Raw genomic sequence first — 23,822 nt, 5'->3', positions numbered from 1 at the left:
ATGTACCTTGATGTTTTCAGAAAAGGATGGAGCATATTTTCAAAGGAATGTAACACTCTTGATAAAACAGGTCAAATTAAAGTCATACATCTTAAATTGTAAATGCCACGTTGTGCTGTGCTGTTTTCATTGTAACTATTCAGTGTAAATAAGAATTGATAAAGAGCTTCCAATCTATCTATCTATCTATGACAGAGAAGTCCTTCCTCAAATAAATGTTTATCACAAGAAAATCTATCTAATCTATGAGACACATTTGGTATTTGATATTGGGCTACATAGAGTTACAGAATGGATAATAAGAAGATATGTTTATTGAGCAGCAAATCAGCAAATTAGAATTATTTCTGAAGGACCATGTGACACTGAAGACTGGATTAATGGCTGCTGATAGGTCAGCTTTGAAATCACAGGAATAAATTACAGTATATATTTACATAGAAAACTATTTTAAATTGAATAGAAATGATCCCCCCCAAAAAAGCTTTTTTTTTTTTTTTTTTTTTTTTTTGGTGTCAAGTATCTGGCATTTATCCAAGGACACTTCTTTTTTTTATTCCTCTTCTATATAAACCTGACCTCAATCTTAGCCTTCTCACATACCTATGCTCACATTTAGGTCTTCACCCCTACCAGCAGCCCCAGGCGCGATTCAGAACTGCATTAGCTAATGAAAACTGTCATGACGTGCTGTCACAGCAACAACCCAAACCTCTCCAGCCCAGAGCAACCCGCCTCCAGCCACCCCAAACCCTCCCCTTTTGAAAGCAAATATGCGCGTCCCTCATGATAAAATTCAAGATCAGTTATGAGGAGGGAGTCCGTAAGTCCGGCATCATCTGGATTTATCACGCATCAGCTTTGGAACAAGACATTGTTCAGTAACACCTCATGATTGACTGCGTGAACCGTGTAACCCGCTTCGTGCGCGAATTTTAAACTTTGCGCTTGGGGACCCGTGGCATCTCCAGGTTTTTACGCAATGAATTTTTGATCATCATCGTGGGTTTACCATTGTGGAACTGACTGAGAAGTAGGACGAATAGCTATTTTCGTCTTGTGCATAAAACTCAACGTTTTTGTTAGTTAGTTTTTGCTAAAATTTACGGAGTTCGCCTTTGGTTCGGGTAAGTGAGGTGCCCGTCACTATTCTATTGTTGCTGCTTTATGGGAAGTCAAAACAAATGTGGCGGGGGTTCTTAAAAGCATGTGTTCTTTTAACATAGGCTATATATATATACGTTTTAACAGTGTTTTCACTGATTCTTTTCACAACCACGAAAAGTTACATTACATTTTAATCAGAACGCGCCAAATAGACGCTCGTTTCTCAATTGCGCATGTCATTGGACGGCTGGATAGAGTTTGGTCTAATAATGTGTTTTTAATTCTAGGTGAGGTATCCTGATTTTTCAGCTGAGCAGAGCCACTGTGAGGAAGGTAATTTTATTAACGTGAACAATTAATATTTGGTTACCACTGTGATCCATAGAAGAATGATTCTCCGAAGATGTCTCCGAATATTGGCCCTTTTGCTTCTGTTCACCTCTGTAAAATCTCAAGGTAATACTGGAGGATTTTTCTATATATTCTGTATCTGAATAATCTGTATTGCTTTTTTATGTAATGAATTTTTGAATCATCCTAAGACCCAAAATATTTCTTTACATCATTACATTATTATAGTTACATTAAGTAACTTGGCTTAAGTATTAAGTTTTGTTTTATTTATTTATTTTGTTGTTTTCATTTTACTATAACAATTATATTATTATTATTATATATACAATAGTGTAATATTGGCTACAGCCCCAAATTTTTTTTGGTATCACAGAATAGCCCAGGATGTTCTCTGTAAGACTTGAAATGATGGCATGTATGGTCTGGATCAAGGTTATTGACAAATGACTTGTCTATGGTCTTTTAGTCATATTAAAGACACTAAGTTAAAATTTAAATTTATGTACAAAGGAAAATGTGTCATCTCAATTCTTACACCATCTTTAAACATCTTTTTGCCATAATTTTAAACGGTCAGTTCATGTTTAACAGTAAAAATACTCCATGTAGCTCAATATGAATATTCATGTCAACTAACAGAATAACCGAATGTAAAATAATAGCAAAACATGTACATGTACTTTTTAGATGCGCAACTGGAAGACGAGACCGTTTTTGACTTGTTTGAAACCAGTGGGATCACACGCAAGACTATCGGTGTGAAGCTTTTCAAGGGTCTGGACAGCGATGCTCCTGCATACCGCTTCATCCGTTTTGACCAGCTCCCCTCTGTCAGCTCCTCAGCACTACAACAACTTCTTTTGCAAATACAAAACAATGAAGGCTTTATTCTGACAGCCACTCTACGCCAGGACCGCACATCCCGTGGCACCATCCTTGCACTGGAAGGCCCTGGAGAGCGCAGGCAGTTTGAGGTCGTTTCGGATGGCCGAACCAACACTCTAGATTTGGTGTACTGGTGGGCCGATGGCTCACGCAACGTGATCTCTTTTGAGGATGTAGACCTCTCGGATTCACAATGGAAGAATGTAACGCTCTATGTGCATGGAGAGACGGCAACTTTGTACATTGGTTGTGGACTCATTGATAGCTTCATTCTCGATGAACCTTTCTATGAACACCTGAGCGCCACTGGTGGCCGTATGTTTGTGGCCAAAGGGTCCACCCGAGAAAGCCATTTTAGGGTATGTTTGATGTCACATTATTGAGAAAAGTAAAGTGCATGCAAGTAGAATACATTAGGATGTAATCTACAGGATATCAAGAATAGTAACTAATACATTATTGCTCATTGTAAGGCAATTTTGTCAGCTTTAGTAGTTGCAGAGCAAGCCAAGCAAGTGGCTGGAAAGTGAGTAATAAATTACAGCTGATCCTCCAGTGTTCTGTAAATCCAACCCAACTTCCCAGTTCTGGGAGATATATGTGAACGGTTGAAAATTGGCAAAGTAAGCCTGACAGCAGCTGTTGTTTCTTTCAGGGCTTGCTGCAGAATGTACGTTTTATCTTTGACACCCCACTTGAGGACATTCTGGAGAGCAGGGGATGTGATCTTGGAAACCCAGGTAGGAGGGGCTTGTGAGCCTTAACATTCTTTTAACACTTTTAGCCAGCCAAAAAAGATTTGTGGGATCAAGATGAAGTTCCTGTTTAATGGGAACTGCTGTACTGAATATATAAATCATAAATCAGGAAGGGATTCGTTCAGTAATGATGTCCGTTTTTGATGGAATATTTTGTGTTTAATTTTTCGAATGGTGGCTGTGGAAAGAATGGGTTCTCGAGCTACAGGCTTTTGACATCACTCGCTCAGGGGAAGGTTTTTGGCTCTTGACAGTTAGCTTTACAAATAAACATGCTTAGAAGGACTCACACCTGTGGAGACCTGTGTGCGCTCACTCAGATTAGGAGCAACTGGCCTGACTGAAGGAATTATTAGCTTGGAATTGCCATAATGTGCATGTATTACAAGCCTGTATTTGTCTAAATAGGTCATCCATCAATCCAGTCTGACTTTGTCTGTGTTTTCAGAGCACACCAACCTTCGTGATTTAGTTTAAAGTTTGGTATGTTTTTGTAAATGTTAGCTAAATTAATTTACCTTTTTAGATACAAAGCAGCAATGTGTTGGGTCAGAAAGATGGGTCAGTAGGTCATAAGACCAAGAAAGAACAACAGTTAAAGTTAAAAATGAATGCAACCGCACACACTCACAGAGAGAGAGAGAGAGAGAGAGAGAGAGAGAGAGAGAGAGCGAGAGAAAGAAACACACTTACAGCCACTTGAGGATTAAATGACTTCTACAGATATATAAAAACAGTCCTGGCTTCGCATGAGGTAGTTCAAAAGTTTTGAGTGTCTAGAGAATGTTCAACAAATACACAGTCTGATAAACTACATTTCATATATACAAAAAGTATGCAGTTATCTTTGATGCTGTTGTATTATATTTATAACTAAAGATATTTACAAAAGTCTAATCTAGAGACTGTTTCATGTTAGACTAATATAGTTCACTGGGGTAACTCGCACTACTGCCCCACCCAGACTTTAATATTATACTATGTTCCTTTGGAACTACTTAAAAATAACTTCAAAAACTTTGCTTCTAAAAACGGCATACAAGAATTGCTGAGATAGGTCTGTGTACCTAGAAATAGTTTGCTTGTGGTTACATGTGTGTTACATCACAGGAGCCCATGAAATCTTTTAATTTGGCTTCCTATTACAATCTCCAAGCGCCTGAGTGTCGTGTATAAAGAGGCTTTATTGCAAACAGGTTTAGTCGTCACGCTGTGAGATACCCAATGTCTGCATTTTCCGTCCTTAAAAGGTGAAGTCTGTCATTTTTCAACATTAAAAAGCTTTCTCTAATCCCACCTTGCTAAGACAACTAGAAGTAAGCCATATGATTACTTTGAGAAGTGTAAACACTGTGGCTCTGTGGCTCTATTAAAACATAGCTGTTTGTTTGAGTATCTCAACCAACTCGACACAACATTGGCTTAACCATTTCTGTGATTTAAGGGTAGAGCTACCAGTTTGGCAGTTTTAGCTAACCAACGACAAATGCAATTTTCTTTTAGTGTATACACTGCCAGATACACTGCCGTTTAAACGTTTAGGGTTGGTACAAAGTCTCTTATACTCACCAAGACTGCATTTATTTGACTAAAAATACAGTAAAAAGAGAAATATTGTGAAATATTATGACAATTTAAGATAACTGTTCGCTATTTTAATATATTTTTAAATGTAATTTATTCCCTGTTCCTCTTCAGTGTCACATGATCCTTTGGGAATCATTCTAATATGTTAATTTGGTGCTCAAAAAACTTTTTTTTTTTATTATCGTCAGTGTTGACAGATGTTTAACTGCTTAATATTTTGGTGGAAACCATGATACATTTTTTTTCAGAATCACTTTGATGTAGAGGTCTGCGCGGGACTGTTTTTTTCGTCCCGTTCCCGCCCGCTCCCGCAAGGTTCTATTCCGCACGCACCCGCTCCCGCCTAAAATTCACTCTGTGTTCACCCGCTATCCGCATATAGTGATTTTCTTCCCGACCCGACGGGTCCTGCTAAATTTAGATCGTTTCCAGAATCTCGTGTTTAAACTTCCCCTAAAGAAAGAGACTGACTGGGGATAACAAATATAAAATGTTGCATTGCATATACAAGATTTTTATGTGTTATTTGTCTTATGATGCTGTCAACACCATAAAAATGTCAGAGAAAAAATGTAATAGGCTAAATATCATAGAGAAAAATAGGCTAAATTAAATAGACTGACGACCGTTTCAGAACGTCTCTCCTCTAAAATCCGATCACAAAAGTTGAATGTTCTCTGAAGGTGCACTCGCGCAGACCTCTAATGCAAAGAACATATCTTGCCAGTTTTCTCAGGACAGGGAACTGGGGATAGTGTGAACGGCACCACTGCAGAAGGTTTTGTTCACTTCAAGTTCAAGCACAGATGCGCTGATGTCAAAGCATCTCGGGAGCGACCAGGTTATTGTCAGACCGCCCGCTCCCGCCTAATGTACACTATAGTTACCGACCGCAGTCCGCCTTTCATTCAAAATTTAATCCCGCGCAGCAAGAAATCTTATCGGTTCCCGCGGGAAAGCCGCGGGAATGCAGACCTCTACTTTGATGAGTATAAAAGAGATAGAAATCTTTTGTAACTTTGTCTTTACTGTCACTTTTGATTAACGTAATGCATCCTTGCTGAATAATTATTATTAATTTCTTTCAGAATATAAAGAAAATAAACAAACTTTTGAGTGTATAGTATCATGCAAAGTTCTGGTGTGACTTTAGAAGACTTTGAATATAGTGATAATGGTGTTTCTATAGTGTATATAAACAGCCTGTGGTCACTATTTAATTGTTGTCCCATGTCTTTTGAAACAGCACATCAGATGTAATGCTAATTCTACATCTAATTAGCATTTCTTCTGTCTTTTCCCAGTGGAGGTGAATGTAGTCAGTGAGAGCGTAGAGGAGTTGGAAGTTCCGTCTTCAATTGCTTCCAATGTGATTGGCCAGAATACAGATGTTCCAGCAACCAGCTCTTCAGAAATGATGTGTGAACGTTCCTGTGAAGAACTGGCCAACCTCTTCCAGGAGCTCAAGGGTCTCAGAGTTGTTGTTAGCAACCTCATAGATGGTCTACAAAAAGTGGTGAGTCCTGTTGTGTTGCTTTGACAGATCCGAATGTAAATCTTATGCTACACCTTATCAGGCCTAATCAATGTTAGGCACCTATAACTGCTGTCATTTAAAAAAGAGAAATTAAGATCTCACATGCAGATATAGCATATCATATTGTTGATGTTAACTGATTTTGTCAGATGTTTAAAAAAAACCTGAACTCACTGCAGAAATAGGGAGTTATGTTTGTGGGTATGTGAATGTGATAGTTCAACCATAATTTGGTATCTACTTACATAACTGTGGCAAGAATGTGAGCTCAGTAAATCACTGTGTCAGATGTTTTTTTGTTGGAAAACATCTAAAATTTTCAATGCATGAAAATGTATAATTATTTTGACTGCTTGTTATGTTTGAATGTGTGGAAAGCCTGAATTGTGTCTCATTTCAGTATGAAGATGGACAGTTGTCTGATTCAGTTCATTTCAAACTGTTTTTTGTAGACAGAAGAAAACACAGCAATGAAGGAGGCACTGAATAAGATGCAGAATCTTTCGGAGCAGAGTATGTGTTGGCAAGATGGCCGTATGTTTGAGGACAAAGAGGACTGGATTGTGGATAGTTGCACTAAATGTACCTGCCAAGAAGGAAAAGTTGTTTGTCGTCAGATTACATGTCCTCCAGTGGCATGTGCCAATCCATCCTTCATCGATGGCGAATGCTGTCCAGTTTGCCTTCGTAAGTGCAGACAAAAACACAAGACATACAGTACAACCAGTACTAGTTTCTAGTCTTTATATGTTTTTGGCTGTATACACCGATCAGGCATAACATTATGACCACCTTCCTAATATTGTGTTGGTCCCCCCTTTTGCTGCCAAAACAGCCCTGACTCATCGAGGCATGGACTCCACTAGACCCCTGAAGGTGTGCTGTGGTATCTGGCACCAAGATGTTAGCAGCAGATCCTTTAAGTCCTGTAAGTTGCGAGGAGGGGCCTCCATGGATCGGACTTGTTTGTTCAGCACATCCCACAGATGCTCGATTGGATTGAGATGTGGGGAATTTGGAGGCCAAGTCAACACCTCAAACTCGTTGTTGTGCTCCTCAAACCATTCCTGAACCATTTTTGCTTTGTGGCAGGGTGCATTATCCTGCTGAAAGAGGTCACAGCCAGCAGGGAATACCGTTTCCATGAAAGGGTGTACATGGTCTGCAACAATGCTTAGGTAGGTGATACATGTCAAAGTAACATCAACATGGATGGCAGGACCCAAGGTTTCCCAGCAGAACATTGCCTCAAAAGCATCACACTGCCTTCGCCGGCTTGCCATCTTCCTATAGTGCATCCTGGTGCCATGTGTTCCCCAGGTAAGCGTCGCACACGCATCCGGCCATCTACGTGATGTAAAAGAAAACGTGATTTATCAGACCAGGCCACCTTCTTCCATTGCTCCGTGGTCCAGTTCTGATGCTCACGTGCCCACTGTTGGTGCTTTCGGCGGTGGACAGGGGTCAGCATGGGCACCCTGACTGGTCTGCGGCTATGCAGCCCCATACGCAACAAACTGTGATGCACTGTGTATTCTGACACCTTTCTATCAGAACCAGCATTAACTTCTTGAGCAATCTGAGCTACAGTAGCTCATCTTGTGGATCGGACCACACAGGCCAGCCTTCGCTCCCCACGTGCATCAATGAGCCTTGGCCGCCCATGACCCTGTCGCTGGTTCATCACTGTTCCTTCCTTGGACCACTTTTGATAGATACTGACCGCTGCAGACTGGGAACACCCTACAAGAGCTGCAGTTTTGGAGATGCTCTGACCCAGTCGTCTAGCCATCACAATTTGGCTCTTGTCAAACTTACGCTTGCCCATTTTTTCTGCTTCTAACATCAACTTTGAGGACAAAATGTTCACATGCTGCCTAATATATCCCACCCACTAAGAGGTGCCGTGATGAAGAGATAATCAGCGTTATTCACTTCACCTGTCAGTGGTCATAATGTTATGCCTGATCGGTGTAAATATAAAAGGAATATAAAACAATACAAAATAAGAATAAAATAAAAAAAACAATATAAAATAATTATAATTATAATTATAATAAGTATAATAATTTATACTTTTATTCAACAAGGATGCATTAAATTGATCAAAAGTGACAGTAAATACATTTATAAAGTTTTAAAAAAATTATATTTCATATAAATGCTGTTCTTTGAACTTTCTATTTATCAATGAATCCTGAAAAATATATCACGGTTTGCACAAAAATATTAACTGTTTTCAACACTGATAATAACAAGAAATGTTTCTTGAGCAGCAAATCAGCTTATTATAATGATTTTTTTTAGCTTTGCCATCACATGAATAAATTACAGAAAATATATTAAAAGAGAAACACTTATTTTAAACTGTAATAATAACTAATAATTACTCCTTTTACTGTATTTTTGATCAAATAAATGTAGCCTTGATGTGCATAAGAGTCTTCTTTCAAAAACATTTTGAAACATTTAACATTTAAATGGTAGTTTTTACAGTCTTATAAATGTATATTGCATTCTTATGATATTGTATATGTCTTTGTTTAGCAATGGACAGTGAGGACGGCTGGTCTCCATGGTCAGAGTGGACTCAGTGCACAGTCACGTGTGGGAGCGGCACTCAACAGAGGGGGCGCTCTTGTGATGACACAAGCAATACATGTTCTGGACCCTCAATACAGACTCGCAAGTGCAGTTTGGGAAAATGTGACCGAAGAGGTATGAATACAAGCACTGTATGTGTGATAGCTTGTAGTAGGTCATTGTAGCACTCTTATAGTAACATTGCTTTGCACTCACAGTTCGTCAGGATGGTGGCTGGAGCTTATGGTCTCCCTGGTCGTCCTGCTCAGTGACATGTGGGGACGGACTGATCACACGTATCCGTCACTGTAATGCACCTGTTCCACAAAGAGGTGGCAAAGACTGTGAAGGTGATGGACGAGAGACTCAGAGCTGCCACGCAGACCCCTGTCCGAGTGAGTATTGCATCCCAGTAATGAAACAAATAGGGTTTACATATTTAATCGACCATCATTAAAGTTAACGTCGAATTGAATAAATGTGTTAGCAGCATTTCAAAAATGTAATGCTGTTAAACATTTACTTTGATAGCCCTACAAAATTTAAAGCTCAACCCCAAATCGAGGCCAACATGAGCACATGCTCATATAGAAACCATCTCATCCACCCTGCTGTTCAGATCTTAACTGGAAAACATTGAGAGAATGATGTCAGTTTTTCCATGGCTTATATTATCATTAGAGCAGGGACGCTACACAGATTTGAGCAATTTGTTCATCAGAGGATTATGGCAAAAATGCTTATGACATGGCCAATGAATGAGATTCACCTCAGAGACACAGCAGATGTCTGGGAACACCCTGAGATTTCTTCAATCAGGGCCTTTGAACGTTTAGGATCTGAGCTAACTTTTAGTTTCAGTGAACAGCAGCAACATTATGTGCATTGTGCCTGCTTATTCTGGGCATTTATGTGTTATTTCCACATTAGAGGGGAAGCACACAGATTGCATTTATTTTGGAGGTGTTACATAACATGGGGTACAAAATACTGAATATCTAAAAATGGTATTTATTAGTTCGTATCATTAAATCAGTATCAATCTTTGAAGTCTGCACTACAGTATCACTGTGGTGCGTGTTATTGCATAAGCTGATAAATGGCACAATAAATCTAAACAGTTTAATTCAAAACAAAACTGAATAACAAGCAGATTAAAAGCAGATTAAGCACATTAAAAACAGCCTAGTGCTTTACATTATGCAATAATATAAACATTAATTTCATCAGGGGCTCCAAACCAGATGCTTAAGATGCCCTCCGGGGTCACTGAGTCACTGCAAACAGATTTTTTTAATCAAACTTTTGGGGTTGGATATCTAATAGACGGAAATGTCACTCCGTGTGGTGCCTGTTTCTCCATTTAGTTGATGGTGGCTGGGGTCCATGGTCTCCCTGGGCATTGTGTTCAGCTACATGTGGAGGAGGTCTGAAGAGTCGTGTTAGAGAGTGTAATAGCCCCGAACCGCAGCATGGAGGAAGGAAGTGTCTCGGAGACTCCATTGAAAATGAAGTATGCAACCGACAGGAGTGTCCAATTGGTGAGAAAAACAAACTTAAGGAACATATTGCCTATATCCTAAACTCTTAAAATCTTATTCCTTAGCATTAGAGACTTAAATAAAGTAAGAAAGAATAATATGACGAATGATGAATGATGTTCTAGACCTAAAAAGAGTGCTGTGTTGATTTCACAGATGGCTGTCTTTCAAATCCCTGCTTTTCTGGGGTTGAGTGTAGCACAGCTTCTGATGGATCCTTTGAATGTGGGCCCTGCCCGAATGGTTATCGTGGCAATGGAACTTCTTGTGAAGATGTCAATGAGGTAAACAAAATGACATCAGACCAATTAGATCAAAATTCTGACTTTTGAACAAACCTGTAACCCTAAAGCCCCGGGTATACTTCACTCTCCGCGCCCGAACGCGTTTTGCGCGCAGTCGTGTCCGCATATCTTACAAAGTATACTCAACTGCAGATGCGCGCGGATGACCGAGTTCGACACATGCGCAGTAAAAAAAAAAAAAAGTATACTCTACCAGACATTGGAGGGCGGCACCAGTCGTGTCTTCAACGGGACATTCGCTGGGCAGGATCCGAGAAGAAAAATAGTGCATCCACCACTGCGACATAGTTCAGAAGATCCACCAAGAGAACAAGAATAAAAAACGATGGTGAAGGATATGCTATATACTTCTTGATCTCTTCACACAAATGCTCATCAAGTTCGCCGTCCATTGTCGTGTTTTCCTCCTTGTTTCAAGCGTGTTGCTTTTGAATCGCTCTTTCCACACTCTTCTTCGTCGACTGCACACTGTGCACTCAGTCAGTACTGTGCGTATTGCCACCTAGTGGACTCTTCTGTCCTGCTTGCGCATGCGCTGTTGCACATGCACTGTCCGCGCGGTCTCGAAATTTGGGCTGCAAGCGGACGGGGTGTGCGGACATCCGCGAGCCCTCCGGATGATGAAAATTATGTCATGCGGACGGTGCACGAACGCGGACAACCGAAGTATACTTTGGGCTTAAGTATTAAAAGTCCAGTCAAATAAGCGAAAATGTTGCGGCAAAAAAGGTCCATTATCTATTGTCAATAGTGTAGTTGTGTATGAATCATAGCTTACACAGAAGTCACTTTCAAACCAAACGGCTGTTTGTTTGTCAACGCGGCGAAACCATCTAAACCAACTCCAAATCATGGAGCTCGTTGAAGGGTCACCTGTGATTTTGCCAAGTAAGACGTGTTCCAACATATTTTGTTGATCCTGAAACAACATTCCTGCCCAAAAATGTAGTCCTTACCATATTCCTACCTCTAAACCTAATCCTACCCATAAGTTCCCTAAAATCCCCTAAAATCCCTAAAACTGATGTAGAAGCACCTAACCCTGGTTCTAAGCCAAAACTTGACATACACTGTAAACTTGTCCCTCAAATCTGATTTGTTAATTGGAATCACGTTCACCCTTGTGGAAGAGAGGTGTGCATTGGTTTTTCTAAGCTTTTCAATTGGTGGATGATAAAACTGGAGAAAAATCCCATATATTTACATGTGAGAAGGAATCAAAGCCATATCTAGAAACCAGAACATCATGGAGACTCAGCTCACACAGAAGTCACTTTCAAAGCAAACAGCTGTCTGTTGGTCAATGGGACAAATTAACATAACCAACTGCAGTGATGTGTAATGTTATGTGACCACAAAGCAATGCAATTAAAATTACAACAGTTCAGCAATGCCCTTGGACCATAGCAATGAGTTTTGCACGGGCAAGAACCCGCAGTGTGTGTATATACATGCAGTAGGTTTATATAATCTGACAATCCTGATCCTTGTAACGTTTTTTTCTCTCTCTCTCTTTTTATATCCTTTGTGTTCTGCGGTGTGCAGTGTGATATGGTTTCAGATCTATGTCATAAGGTGGGTGGCCAACAGCAATGTGTGAACACAGACCCTGGATTCCACTGTCTCCCCTGCCCCCCACGTTACAAAGGAACTCAGCCCTACGGCATGGGAGTGGAGTCAGCTAAAACCAACAAACAGGTCAGTCACACACATCACCTCACATACCACTTACCAGGCAGCTAATTTATGTCCATCCTCCCAGCTGATACCCTAAAAAGTCTCAAGTTTCTGCTTCATGTGTGTTTAAATAGACAAAGTTTCAGTATCTGTTTTTTTTTTTTTCCCTAATGAATAGGTGTGTGAACCCTACAACCCCTGTAAGGACAACAGCCACAGTTGCCACAAGTATGCTGAATGCATCTTCCTGACTCACTTCAGCGATCCGATGTACAAGTGTGAGTGCCGTATTGGTTATGCTGGAGACGGCATCATCTGTGGAGAGGACTTTGATCTGGATGGATGGCCCAACCAGGATCTTGTGTGTGGAGCAAATGCCACCTACCATTGCAAAAAGGTACTACATAACTCATGATTAACCAAAGTCATGCCCTCCAATTGGGACGAGATGTCAATTTAATAGCAAAAAATGAGAATATGTTTTCTGATGAGTTCAGTGCTAAGAGTAAAGCAAACTATGCACTGGTTCGATGTTTTTTGTTTAATTTAATACAAGCCAGACCCTAAGGTTTAGCTGGTGACTGCTATGAAATGGTTTCTAAGGAATATAAAATGGAAAGAAATATCGTTTCACCTTAATAAACCCCACAGGACAATGGCATCAAGTCAGGCAGGGGGCCCAGTGACCATGAACTACAGGAATGTTTTGATTTGGCCCAGTGTTTACTGTCTATTGTGCCTTTTGGAATCGTATATTTTATATCCCTTAAATGTCTTTGTGGTGAAATGTTTAGCCAAAGGGAGGGAGAGCAAAAGTAAAAATTACATCATTCTTCTCCTGTGATGGATAATTGCTTGATTATGTCATGATACACCGTGGAGAAAAACCAGGACCAGGATCTGCAAGATATCATAGATCTGAAGCCTGGGAAGCAAAGAGAGCCAAGCGAGAAAGCAATAAAGGATAAAATATGTGCACATAACAAATAAAGGAAAATATTGGTAATTCACAGAATGAAGAATTGAGAACTCATAGAAGAAGAAGCTTGAAATTCCTCGTACTGTATGTGGGTGATTTGATGTGGTTCATTTAATATTAGAAACTATTAGTGTCAGATGGTTTCTGGAGTAAGACCTGCTCACATCACACACATAACTGAAGCAGTAGTGTGATAGCTAAGGCTAAAAATTAACAAAAAAAACCTGGTAAATTTACCTCTAGAATTCCAGATCAATATCCATTGCTTATGCTTGCACTGTTTCTGCAATTAACTTTAAATTTTATTTTGCAATTTCTGCAGGACAATTGCCCGACTCTACCCAACTCTGGTCAGGAGGACTATGACAATGATGGGCAAGGAGATGCTTGTGATAAAGATGATGATAACGATGAAATTGTGGATGAAAGGGTGAGGCAGATTTAGTACATGTGAGGTTTATAGACCTGCTTTCATGCTACTGATATGTTTAATAGTGTGTACTATTCATATCGACACATGTAGGCCTAAATGATATATGTCTTCCAGGACAACTGCCCCCTGATGTATAACCCCAGGCAGTATGACTATGACAAGGATGATGTCGGAGACCGTTGTGACAACTGCCCATATGAACACAACCCTGCTCAAACCGACACCGACAACAATGGAGAAGGAGACGCCTGTTCTATTGATATGGATGGAGATGGTACAAAAAGCTTTGATCGTCCTTTTATAATCCTTGTGACTCATTTTAGATTGCAACTGATGTGTGAATCAAATGTCCTTTTTTTATTTCTCTTCATAGAGATTCTAAACGAGCGAGACAACTGCCCTCTCATTTATAACACAGACCAGAAAGACACAGATTTAGATGGTGTCGGAGACCAGTGTGATAACTGCCCCTTGGTCCACAACCCACAACAGGTCTGGAGAAAAACGGGGACTGATTGCTTCCAAACATCTTAATTCATTTATTAAAAATTTTTACCATTTTGTGTTTGCAGACGGATGCAGATAATGATCTAATTGGAGACCAGTGTGATGACAACCAGGACATAGATGAAGATGGCCATCAGAATAACATGGATAACTGCCCATACATAGCCAATGCTAACCAAGCTGACCACGACGGAGATGGGAAAGGAGATGCTTGTGATTATGACGATGATAATGATGGCATTCCTGATGACCGTGATAACTGTAGACTAGTTCCCAACAAGGACCAACTGGACTCTGATGGTAAAACACTGTTAAACGTACTACATTAAAATAGACTTTTCTTATTTTGGTCTCTGATTATAGTACTGAAATAAGCAAAAAAATCTTTTTTTTTAGGGATGCATGATAAATTAATACCATATCGGTTTTTGGGCAAAGAAAGTATTTTTATCTTTGATAGTTGCACTGAAAAGAAAAAAAAAAATCCTGGTTTATGAAAAAAACAAACAAAAAAACCCCCATAAAATATTCTAAATTAAATAAAAAAATAAAAAAAAATAGAATAAAAATATTATAATAATTTTTTTAAATATATTTGCATAAAAAATATTACTTTGGATTTTGGCCCCCTACTCTGACACGTCTTACTGTACACTTATATCATATCGCGCTTCTGCTTTTTACCATTTCACTTCAGAGTAAGGAATGTGTGGAAATAATGATGTGTCTAATTATTGATATATGGCATTGGCGCTGAAGCATCATGTGAACATTTGTTCTGCAGATTATCAGAGAATGAAGATAACCGATAAACAACGTCCAGAATTTTCCTCTGGGCTCCTCACACCTGTTTGTCTCAATACACAATCCTGAATTCAATTTTTGTGTCATGCGAGCGTCTGTTGTTTTGGACGTTGTTCATATTTCCTATGAGGGTCGTCCAAGAAACTGTCCCATAAAAAAGAAAATCAAAGACAAGGCATAAAAAGCAGGCAGATAAGAAATGCGTAAATTTTTCGCTGGCATCAGAAATGCCGAAGAGTTGCAGTAGTCCTCGTCTCTTTGTGTTTTATGAGGTATTTTAGACACACATATACGCAGCTTGACATTAAGCCTAAATGGTAAAATGGTGAAATCAGTTCTCTGTTGTCAAGCCATGCTTACTGCTTGGGTTTTCTTTTATAAAGTGGATTTGAAATTTAAGTGGGATGAAATTTGCCTTGGCATTCCAAAGGGTGTTCATTTCAGCGGCCCTCTGAACTCCAAGTGCTAGTTGAAGCTGTCAGGGTCTATGGGGAGATTGGAGATCTTTGAGGTTTTGTTGGCTTAGAGAGACAATCCTAAAGCTTTGGGAAAAGCCATTGTTTTCCAGTTTTCCAAAAGGAAAAGTACCTCTTGGCTAGGATTACACTGTGATGCCAGTAGTTTTCAGATCAAATGATTGAATGTTTTGAAGCTTAGATTTGAATTTTCTAGGTCACTGGCTTTTGGACTATTTTATGAAGTGGTTATACTGATAGTCTTAGCATGAGGAGTGTATACGGAGCATATGGTCTCATAAGCTCATAATGAATTAATTATTTGTCTGTTTTAACCTACTTTGACACTCAAGATGCAGGACAGGCATATCAGCTTAGCGGTTGGTTTAACGTTCTTATATTTTCTCCCAGGTGATGGTCGTGGTGACGCCTGTGAGAATGACTTTGATAATGACAATGTCCCGGATATCTTTGACGCGTGCCCGGAAAACAGCGACATTAGTATCACAGACTTCCGGAAGTTTCAAATGGTTCACCTCGACCCTAAGGGAACCACGCAGATTGATCCCAACTGGGTGGTCCGAAACCAGGGCAAAGAGCTTGTGCAGACTGCCAACTCCGACCCAGGCATTGCAGTGGGTAAGTGAGCTGTAAAACAGACATTTCCATACATAAAAAGACAAAACGTTCCAATATTGATTTTGGATCCTGATCTTTCTGCACAATAACAACAGGCTTTGATGAGTTCAGCGCTGTGGATTTCAGCGGGACCTTCTATGTGAATACAGACAGAGATGATGACTATGCAGGTTTTGTGTTTGGATACCAGTCTAGCCGACGTTTTTACGTAGTAATGTGGAAACAGATCACGCAGACGTACTGGGAAGACAAGCCGTCAAAGGCGTTTGGCATCTCTGGCGTCTCTCTCAAGGTGGTCAACTCCACCACAGGCACTGGGGAAAATCTCCGCAATGCATTATGGCACACAGGCAACACCAAGCAACAGGTGAACTCTCTCTTCACTTTTATTAGACCTGACAGATTTCTCTTTTCGTGCCATTACTAACAATAAAATGTCCAATAAATTCCCATGATTCAAAGCAGTGCTGTCTGTCTTGGTGCTTAAAATGATGAATGGCTTGACAATACATCGTTTAGGTGCGCACTCTTTGGCATGACCCGAAGAATATCGGCTGGAAAGACTATACTGCCTACCGCTGGCATCTCATCCACAGACCAAAGACTGGCTTCATTAGGTATAGACTCAAACTCCATCTTGTTTTAGTTAGCTAGACACTACATATTGTATTACAAGACACATGTTTTTGTGATATAATATAATATAATATAATTACATATACACCTTTATCAATTACATTATTCATATAACATGTTTATTATACTATATAAAGTAATATAAGTGTATTATATTATATTATATAAAAAATGTATAAAAATGTATATTTATAAAAATATGTAATTTTTAAAATATTAAATTTCCCTCAGGGTTGTTGTGTATGAAGGCAAGCAGATCATGGCAGACTCAGGTCCCATTTATGACAAGACGTTTGCAGGTGGAAGACTCGGGTTATTCGTTTTCTCCCAGGAGGCCGTCTTCTTCTCTGACCTCAAATATGAATGCAGAGGTGAACATATAGGTCTTCCTTTACAGATCTTTCAATATCATGCAATCTTCTTTTTTCTATTATTGAGAATTTTCTTTCTTTTTTCAGATAATTGAGTGAAATTGGAGTACATATTGTATCTCCTGTCATGGACTTTTTTGATCAAAGCAAAATCGGATCAATGTAGTGCCTTCGTAAAAGAAGAAAATGAGACATTCTGCAATAAGGGCCTGTATGAGGGAAATACTCAAATCGACAGACCAAAGGTGCCTTCAAGAGGTGAATATACGTTGGACAAGTATGAAAGTAAACAAATATTTGGTTAGCATTGCTTTAGATTCTCAGTTAATTGTTGCACAAATAATCTTTGTAATGCTACATCCTGCCATCTTGAATATAAACCCAAGGCTCTGAGTGCTGAGGGTTTATAGTTTTTCATTTCATATCATTTATTCTTTTATATGTCTTTCTAGTCATTCTTATGGAGAACGTTTTTGTGCTTTTTGTGTTTGTTGCAAGCGTTTAGGGGAGATGTATTATATTCAGACATTTTCTATTATCTACTGTAAATTATTTGTCTTTTTTCTGGTTATTAGTTAACGTTCCTTTTGTATTGTAACCCTTGCTGACAGATTGTAAATACTTATTTATTTGTTTACATTGACAACTTTTTACAAATGAGGTTTAAAAAGATGTTATCAAATTGCATTCATGTCAGAAATGCTCCGTCATTGGCCGTTACTGTGTCTGCATAAAGTGAATGTGACAAAAGGAACTGTAATGTAATATTCCTGAACATTTCAGAAGTATCAAGGTGTTTCACATTTCTTTGATTAAACTACAGAGGCTGCATGAAAGTAACTATCGCTTAACACAGTGACCACAATGGTGACAAACCAGGATTGTGATCTCAGAAACTTTCCAGTTTCTAGGTCATCCTAACTTGGCAATAAACCAGCAATATTCAAGGTATCCCCTCTACCAGCACTCTCTTTTGTATGCCTTTATATTAAATAAGGACATAAGCACCATTCAGGAAATGGCAGGCAGAGATTTAATAAAAATGTCTTTTTTTCTTTAAAATGAGCTGATAAGGGAATATATGTTATGCCTCTTATGTACATGCTTTAAATCAATTCACTATGCAACATGAAGCACTTCATTAGATGTTAGATTCAAGATTCATCTACAGGCTAGCTGCTAATCACATTTTATCATACATGTTTGTATTAACTAACAAACAGTTGGGTTTTTTATATTTTCTCACTCATATGTGTTTTCATGGCAAATATTTGATGAAATCACTTTTGTCAATAAAATTATATACACAAACTCTAAAGACTCTAAAGATTTTAGTCATATCAGTATAGTCTAATCAAATCTGTTTTATACTACACTCTAAAAAATGCAAGTTTGGTTGAAAATGGACAAACCCAGCCATTGGGTTGTTTTAATCCAGCGGTTGGGTTAAATGTTTGCCCAATGTGCTAGGCAGTTTTATTTAACCCAACTATTGTTTAAAATTACTATATGGCTGGCTTAAAATGAATCCAAAATAAAAAAAATTAAAAAATAATTTTTAAATGATAGTTGAGTTAAATAAAACTACTCAGCAGGTTGGGCAAACATTTAACCCAGCCACTGGGTTTGTCCATTTTCAACTCAACTTGGGTTGTTTTTAACCCAGCATTTTTTAGATTGTACATGCCTAAAATTATGATTTATGTATTTGAATTGCATATAAAATTTTCATCTATTTGGATTACATAAAGAAACAAATAAACTTAATGTGATGCATATTTCTCATACGTAAATGAAACGGGTTCTGCACTTAAAGAAAAAAAAAAAGAAAAGATCATGGCATAGTTTGCATCTGCACATAGTTTGCAATCATATTTTCAAAATACATGTATTCAAATTGCTTAGAATCAGCATAATCCCAGCATAATTGTGAAAACAGTTACATTTATTCCATTAAAATATATGAAAATATATAGTTATGGAACAAGCAGTTTTCCATTATTGGTAACACTTTATTTTAGGGTCTTTCAACTAGTTGCTTATTAGCATGCATATTACTAGAATATTGGCTGTTTATTAATAAATATTAAGCACATATTAATGCCTTAAACTTAACAACTACCTTACTATTAATAAGCAGTATATTAGGAGTTTATTGAGGGAAAAGTTGTAGTTAATAGTGAATATGTGTTCCTTATACTAAAGTATTACCCAATATAAGGTAAACGGTTATTGTTTAATTGTTTATTAGTACTGCAGAAATTTTTACCTGTTTCTTACATGCTTCATTTATGTATGACTGACAATATGTATCACATTAAGTTTATTAGTTTATGTTATAATGGTGTAATCCAAATGGATAGAAATTTACATATAGGCCAACGTATTACTTGCTTTATCTCAGTAACGTGTATTTTATTAGACACTTTTTTTGCTCACAGAATCATGGCTGACTGTGTTTAGTACATTTCTGCAATGGCATTGGGAACTAAAAGCTATAATTTTCCATGCTGCTAAGAGTAAGTTGCCACTGCAACATAAACAAAAAAAAATGCCTGAGTGCATCTTTAATGAATCTATTCTTTATAATGAAAAAAATAAATACATTTGTGGTTTAATTAATTCTTGTAAATAAAGGCATGGACTGCTAGAAATTGTTCCAAATGTTCTAACCATGTCCAATTTTGGTAGTGTTTTTCTCTCTTCCATCTGGTGATCCTCTAGGCTTTCTTTGGAGCATTTAGGGGAAAACAGTACTTGGTTGAATTAAGGCGGCATGCTGTCCTCCAGTAATTCTTGTCTCTGAAATAGTGCCCACATTTCACTGCTTTCAGATGCTGCAGAGTATTCTGCAAAGTATTTGGAGGCCGATGTGGTAAAGATACGCGAGCGTGAGTGTGTTTTTGTGTGCATGCAAGCTGACACAACTGTGCAATTAGGGCATAATTAAGGGGAAGTGCTGTTAAATCTAATGATCGGGCCACATAGCAACAGGAAAACAGACATGGAGACACGCATGTGGAGGATTTGAAGTTGATCCTGATATCTTTCATGTGGGAAGTCTGTGGTTCTTGAAAGCAGAGGACTTAAGACATGGAGAACATCATGAAATATGTCATCCTTGTACTTAATGCCCATGAATGATACTCTCTAACACTTGGATGTTGTGTTACCGTTATTTAGTAGGCCTATAAACAGATCCAGCTGCGCTCACGGTACACTGCAAACCCAATCACACAGACAGCATTATGAAGCTAATGCTTCTGCCGTAACTTTTATGTGGAGGAAGCTGAGCAGCGTGTCTCCTGAGGAGATATCAGACGTAGTTCTTGTTCCAGGGACAGGCTCAAAACTGAGAGAGAGGAAGAGAGAGATCTCAAAGGAAGATTCTAAGAAGTTATTTAGTCTCTGTTTCTGGAAAGCACCATTAAAAAATGAAAGCTTTTGTAATATTTTGCATGATTGAAACATTTAGGTAATAAAATTAAACACTTGAGATATTGCAGGACCACAGTGTTCTTCACTGTTTTGAGCAAGAACACTGTGTCAAGGTCCATTTACCTTTTCTCTTTGTATAAATCATTCAATAATAACACATAAAATGCACAAGAAGATGAATTACAGTATGAGATGTTCTCATAACTTTTGTATTGGAAGAGATTTTTTGAAGTAAAGCTAACAAAAGCTGTCAATCTGCCAAAATTTTAGGATCAGGTTTAAATTTAAGACATCTTGTCTTTACTGTTCATGTGAGGCATTAATGCATCTCACTCTTTTATTTGCAGGTTCATCATTATGAAAAGGAACCATACTGACAGAAATCTATAAATAATGTGATAAAATGCAAGACATAAAGCAGCTGAGATGTATGAAACAGTACAAGGGCAGGCCAGAAATAGTGTCTTCTTTTTCTAGACAAAATAGCACGGTAGAGATAATAATGAAATTTGTTGGGTACGATACACACACACACACACACATGTACTTACTATAGTCATAACAGTAAATTATGGATAATTACAAGTAACTAACCCAAAACCAAACAATAAACCTAACCATAACTCTATAGCAAGTACATGTAGTTAATTAGCAGAACTCAGTACTTATTTGAGTAAGTACAATGTAACTCATCATAAAATAAAGTGTAATTGACATAAATTATCCATTACTCCAGTCTTCAATGTCACATGATCCTTCAAAAATCAGTCTAAAATGCTGATTTGGTGTTCAAGGCCCATCCATTTTTCCGAAGGCCAATCCAGATGGTAAATGTATCCTGATGGTCCTGAATTTGATATTGTTGGTGGAGAGAGAATTGATAGTTCAGAAGTTCAGTAATGGATAGTTTCACACTATCACCTTTATCTCTGTGCATTGTCTGATTGTGCAAGTGAGCACAAGGCCAAACTACTGCAGCACAACAATTTCCTAAAATCCACATAGGCCTACAAAACTGGGAAAGTGGCCTAGAAATATCGTTGCAGGTCATAAGTGCACAGAAAGAACGATGAGAGCTCTTTCATCACATCAGTATGTTTCTGAGATTATTTTGTCTGCTGTTCTCGTTCTTGTTCCAGCAGGAGTAAAGTGCAGAAGACTAATGGGTCATAATGAATAGAGCGGTCCAGTGTTGTTTTTGAACATTAAAATGCAGCCATCTGAGAGGTGCATTTCCTCTCAAGACCCAAAATGACTACTTGCAAAGTTCATTATTATAATTATCTTTTAAAATATTATACTTTCATCCTGTTTTGGGAGAATATCAGAGGCCAAGCAAGCAGATAAGAAAACATTTTCCTTTTCATGTTTTTTATAATTCCTCTTTCAGAAACACAAGCCTGCCATATGCGGCAAGTTGGGCCTGTTTTGCAGTAAAAGATCTTTAGTGGAAATCGTGGGCAAAGATTAGGGTTTATGAACTACTATATCATCTGCTGTGACCACATAAAAGATGCAGTGATTACATAAGACAAAAGACAATACAGTGATGTAATGTGGACCACCCAGTCGGTTTAAGATGACCTCAATATTTGGGCGATGAACAAACTAATTAACACACAATGCAAAAATGTTAACAAGTTTTCCAAAAGAGACAAACAATTCCTTCGCTCAAAAATTAAAATTCCATCATCATCATTTGTTCACCCTTATGTTGTTTCAAACTGTGTGACTTTCTTCTGTGGAACATAAAATAAGATATTTTGAATAATGTTTTTAACTTTTTTGTGTGTTTTGGACTTTCATTTTAGACAATTTTCAAAACATCTTTTTCATTTTTTTTTTTTTTTTGGGTGAACTATCCCATGAGCTCATCTATGGTGAGCATTTATTCAAATAATAAATGGTTGTCTTAAAATTGGCAGATATTAGTGACCAGTTAGCAGACTAAATGTCTTTCACACATGTTCTGCTATGTGACTGTATAGGTTCATTTAACAAATACTCATGTTGTGGCCAAAAACAACAGCTTGTTTTGTAGACACCCGTAGAGCTAAGGGAACCGAACTGTCACAACAGTGGTTAAGCTCTCACTAATCACACTCACTGGTTATTACGCGCTTAATTACTTTGGCTTACTCATATTACTGATATGTCTTATAGGTCTGGGGTAATTTCAAGCAAAATTTTGGATATATCACAACAGTTTTTCCAATTAAACAAATCCCCTGACCCAGAAACGTCTAAACTAATTCATGTTACCTAAACATCTTCTCAAAAAGCATGAGAAACAAAGACCGGCCATCATTAATTACCTTCATTAATCATACTTTATTGACAGGCAGACTAATTTTTGAGCAAGATATAACCAGAGTTCACAAGTTCAAAATTGTTGTTTTACTTTAACCCAAAGGTTGGCAAAATTGCTTTCTTATGTTTACATCTAAACAACACTAGCCTTCATCAAGATTCTGTGTCAAAATACATGCCGTTCCCTTTTTTTAGGACCAAGGGAGTTTGATTACGATTTAAAAGAGCTTGTTCCAAAGACCTCCTCAGCTCATTAGGGAACCACATGGAAAAACCCGTCTGTTTCATTCATTCACATAAAGGTGTAAGTCATCTGCAAAGGTAACGCTCATTTTAAACGCGTTTGATGTCAGTGCAAACAACTTAATCAAAGACACCAGTCTGACTTCACTATTGGCAGGCAAATAAAGATGAATTAATGCTGCAAGGGTGCCAGTTTCAATGTTTTGAAAATAGAGGGACCACAAGACAAAGTATTCATTTCAGAGAATATTACAGATGCATCTTTTCAGTTGTCGTACAGAGGCATGGCAAACTGATGATGTATGATTCAGGGTAGATTAAGAGGATATTAACTTTGCCACATTCTGGCCATAAGATGAGCTCATAGAGGAAGTTCAGCACATTTCAAACACCAGCCACTTTCACATTTCTGTGTACCAAGCCAGTCATCTGTCTGAGAAGTGAAGCTGATTAGCTCTGCACTCAAAACACCATAAAAATGGTGTTGAGGTCATGAAGGAAGGTGGCAAATTAAATTAGAACCGCTTTACAAAAAACAGACTCTCAAAATGTTAAGAGTCATTAACTTCATGGGCAAATCTCTGTGGGGTACTTCCGTTTAAAACAGTAACTCCAGCCTATTAGATTTTTATTTATATGTTCCTCTGACATATTTAAAACACAGTAGTCAGAT

At 38.2% G+C, this 23,822-nt stretch overlaps 1 protein-coding gene across 1 annotated transcript; it reads left to right on the top strand.

The window, feature by feature from the left end:
• The first annotated feature begins 549 nt into the window (after positions 1-549).
• Positions 550-18,476, top strand: thbs2b (thrombospondin 2b). Its single transcript, XM_051915316.1, has 21 exons — positions 550-1,127; positions 1,395-1,563; positions 2,149-2,705; positions 3,002-3,086; positions 5,996-6,207; positions 6,681-6,915; positions 8,776-8,946; positions 9,030-9,206; positions 10,179-10,352; positions 10,509-10,636; positions 12,203-12,355; positions 12,513-12,731; positions 13,636-13,743; positions 13,861-14,020; positions 14,120-14,238; positions 14,319-14,553; positions 15,924-16,151; positions 16,247-16,518; positions 16,671-16,768; positions 17,019-17,158; positions 17,246-18,476. The coding sequence occupies exons 2-21, from the start codon at positions 1,497-1,499 to the stop codon at positions 17,251-17,253; spliced, it is 3,546 nt and encodes a 1,181-aa protein (XP_051771276.1). The 5' UTR covers positions 550-1,127; positions 1,395-1,496; the 3' UTR covers positions 17,254-18,476.
• Positions 18,477-23,822: the final 5,346 nt, after the last annotated feature.

Source organism: Ctenopharyngodon idella, chromosome 12, assembly GCF_019924925.1.
Source record: "Ctenopharyngodon idella isolate HZGC_01 chromosome 12, HZGC01, whole genome shotgun sequence".
NCBI lineage: Eukaryota > Metazoa > Chordata > Actinopteri > Cypriniformes > Xenocyprididae > Ctenopharyngodon > Ctenopharyngodon idella.
The sequence above is the reverse complement of the archived record's forward strand: the minus strand, read 5'-3'. Positions and strand labels throughout refer to the sequence as shown.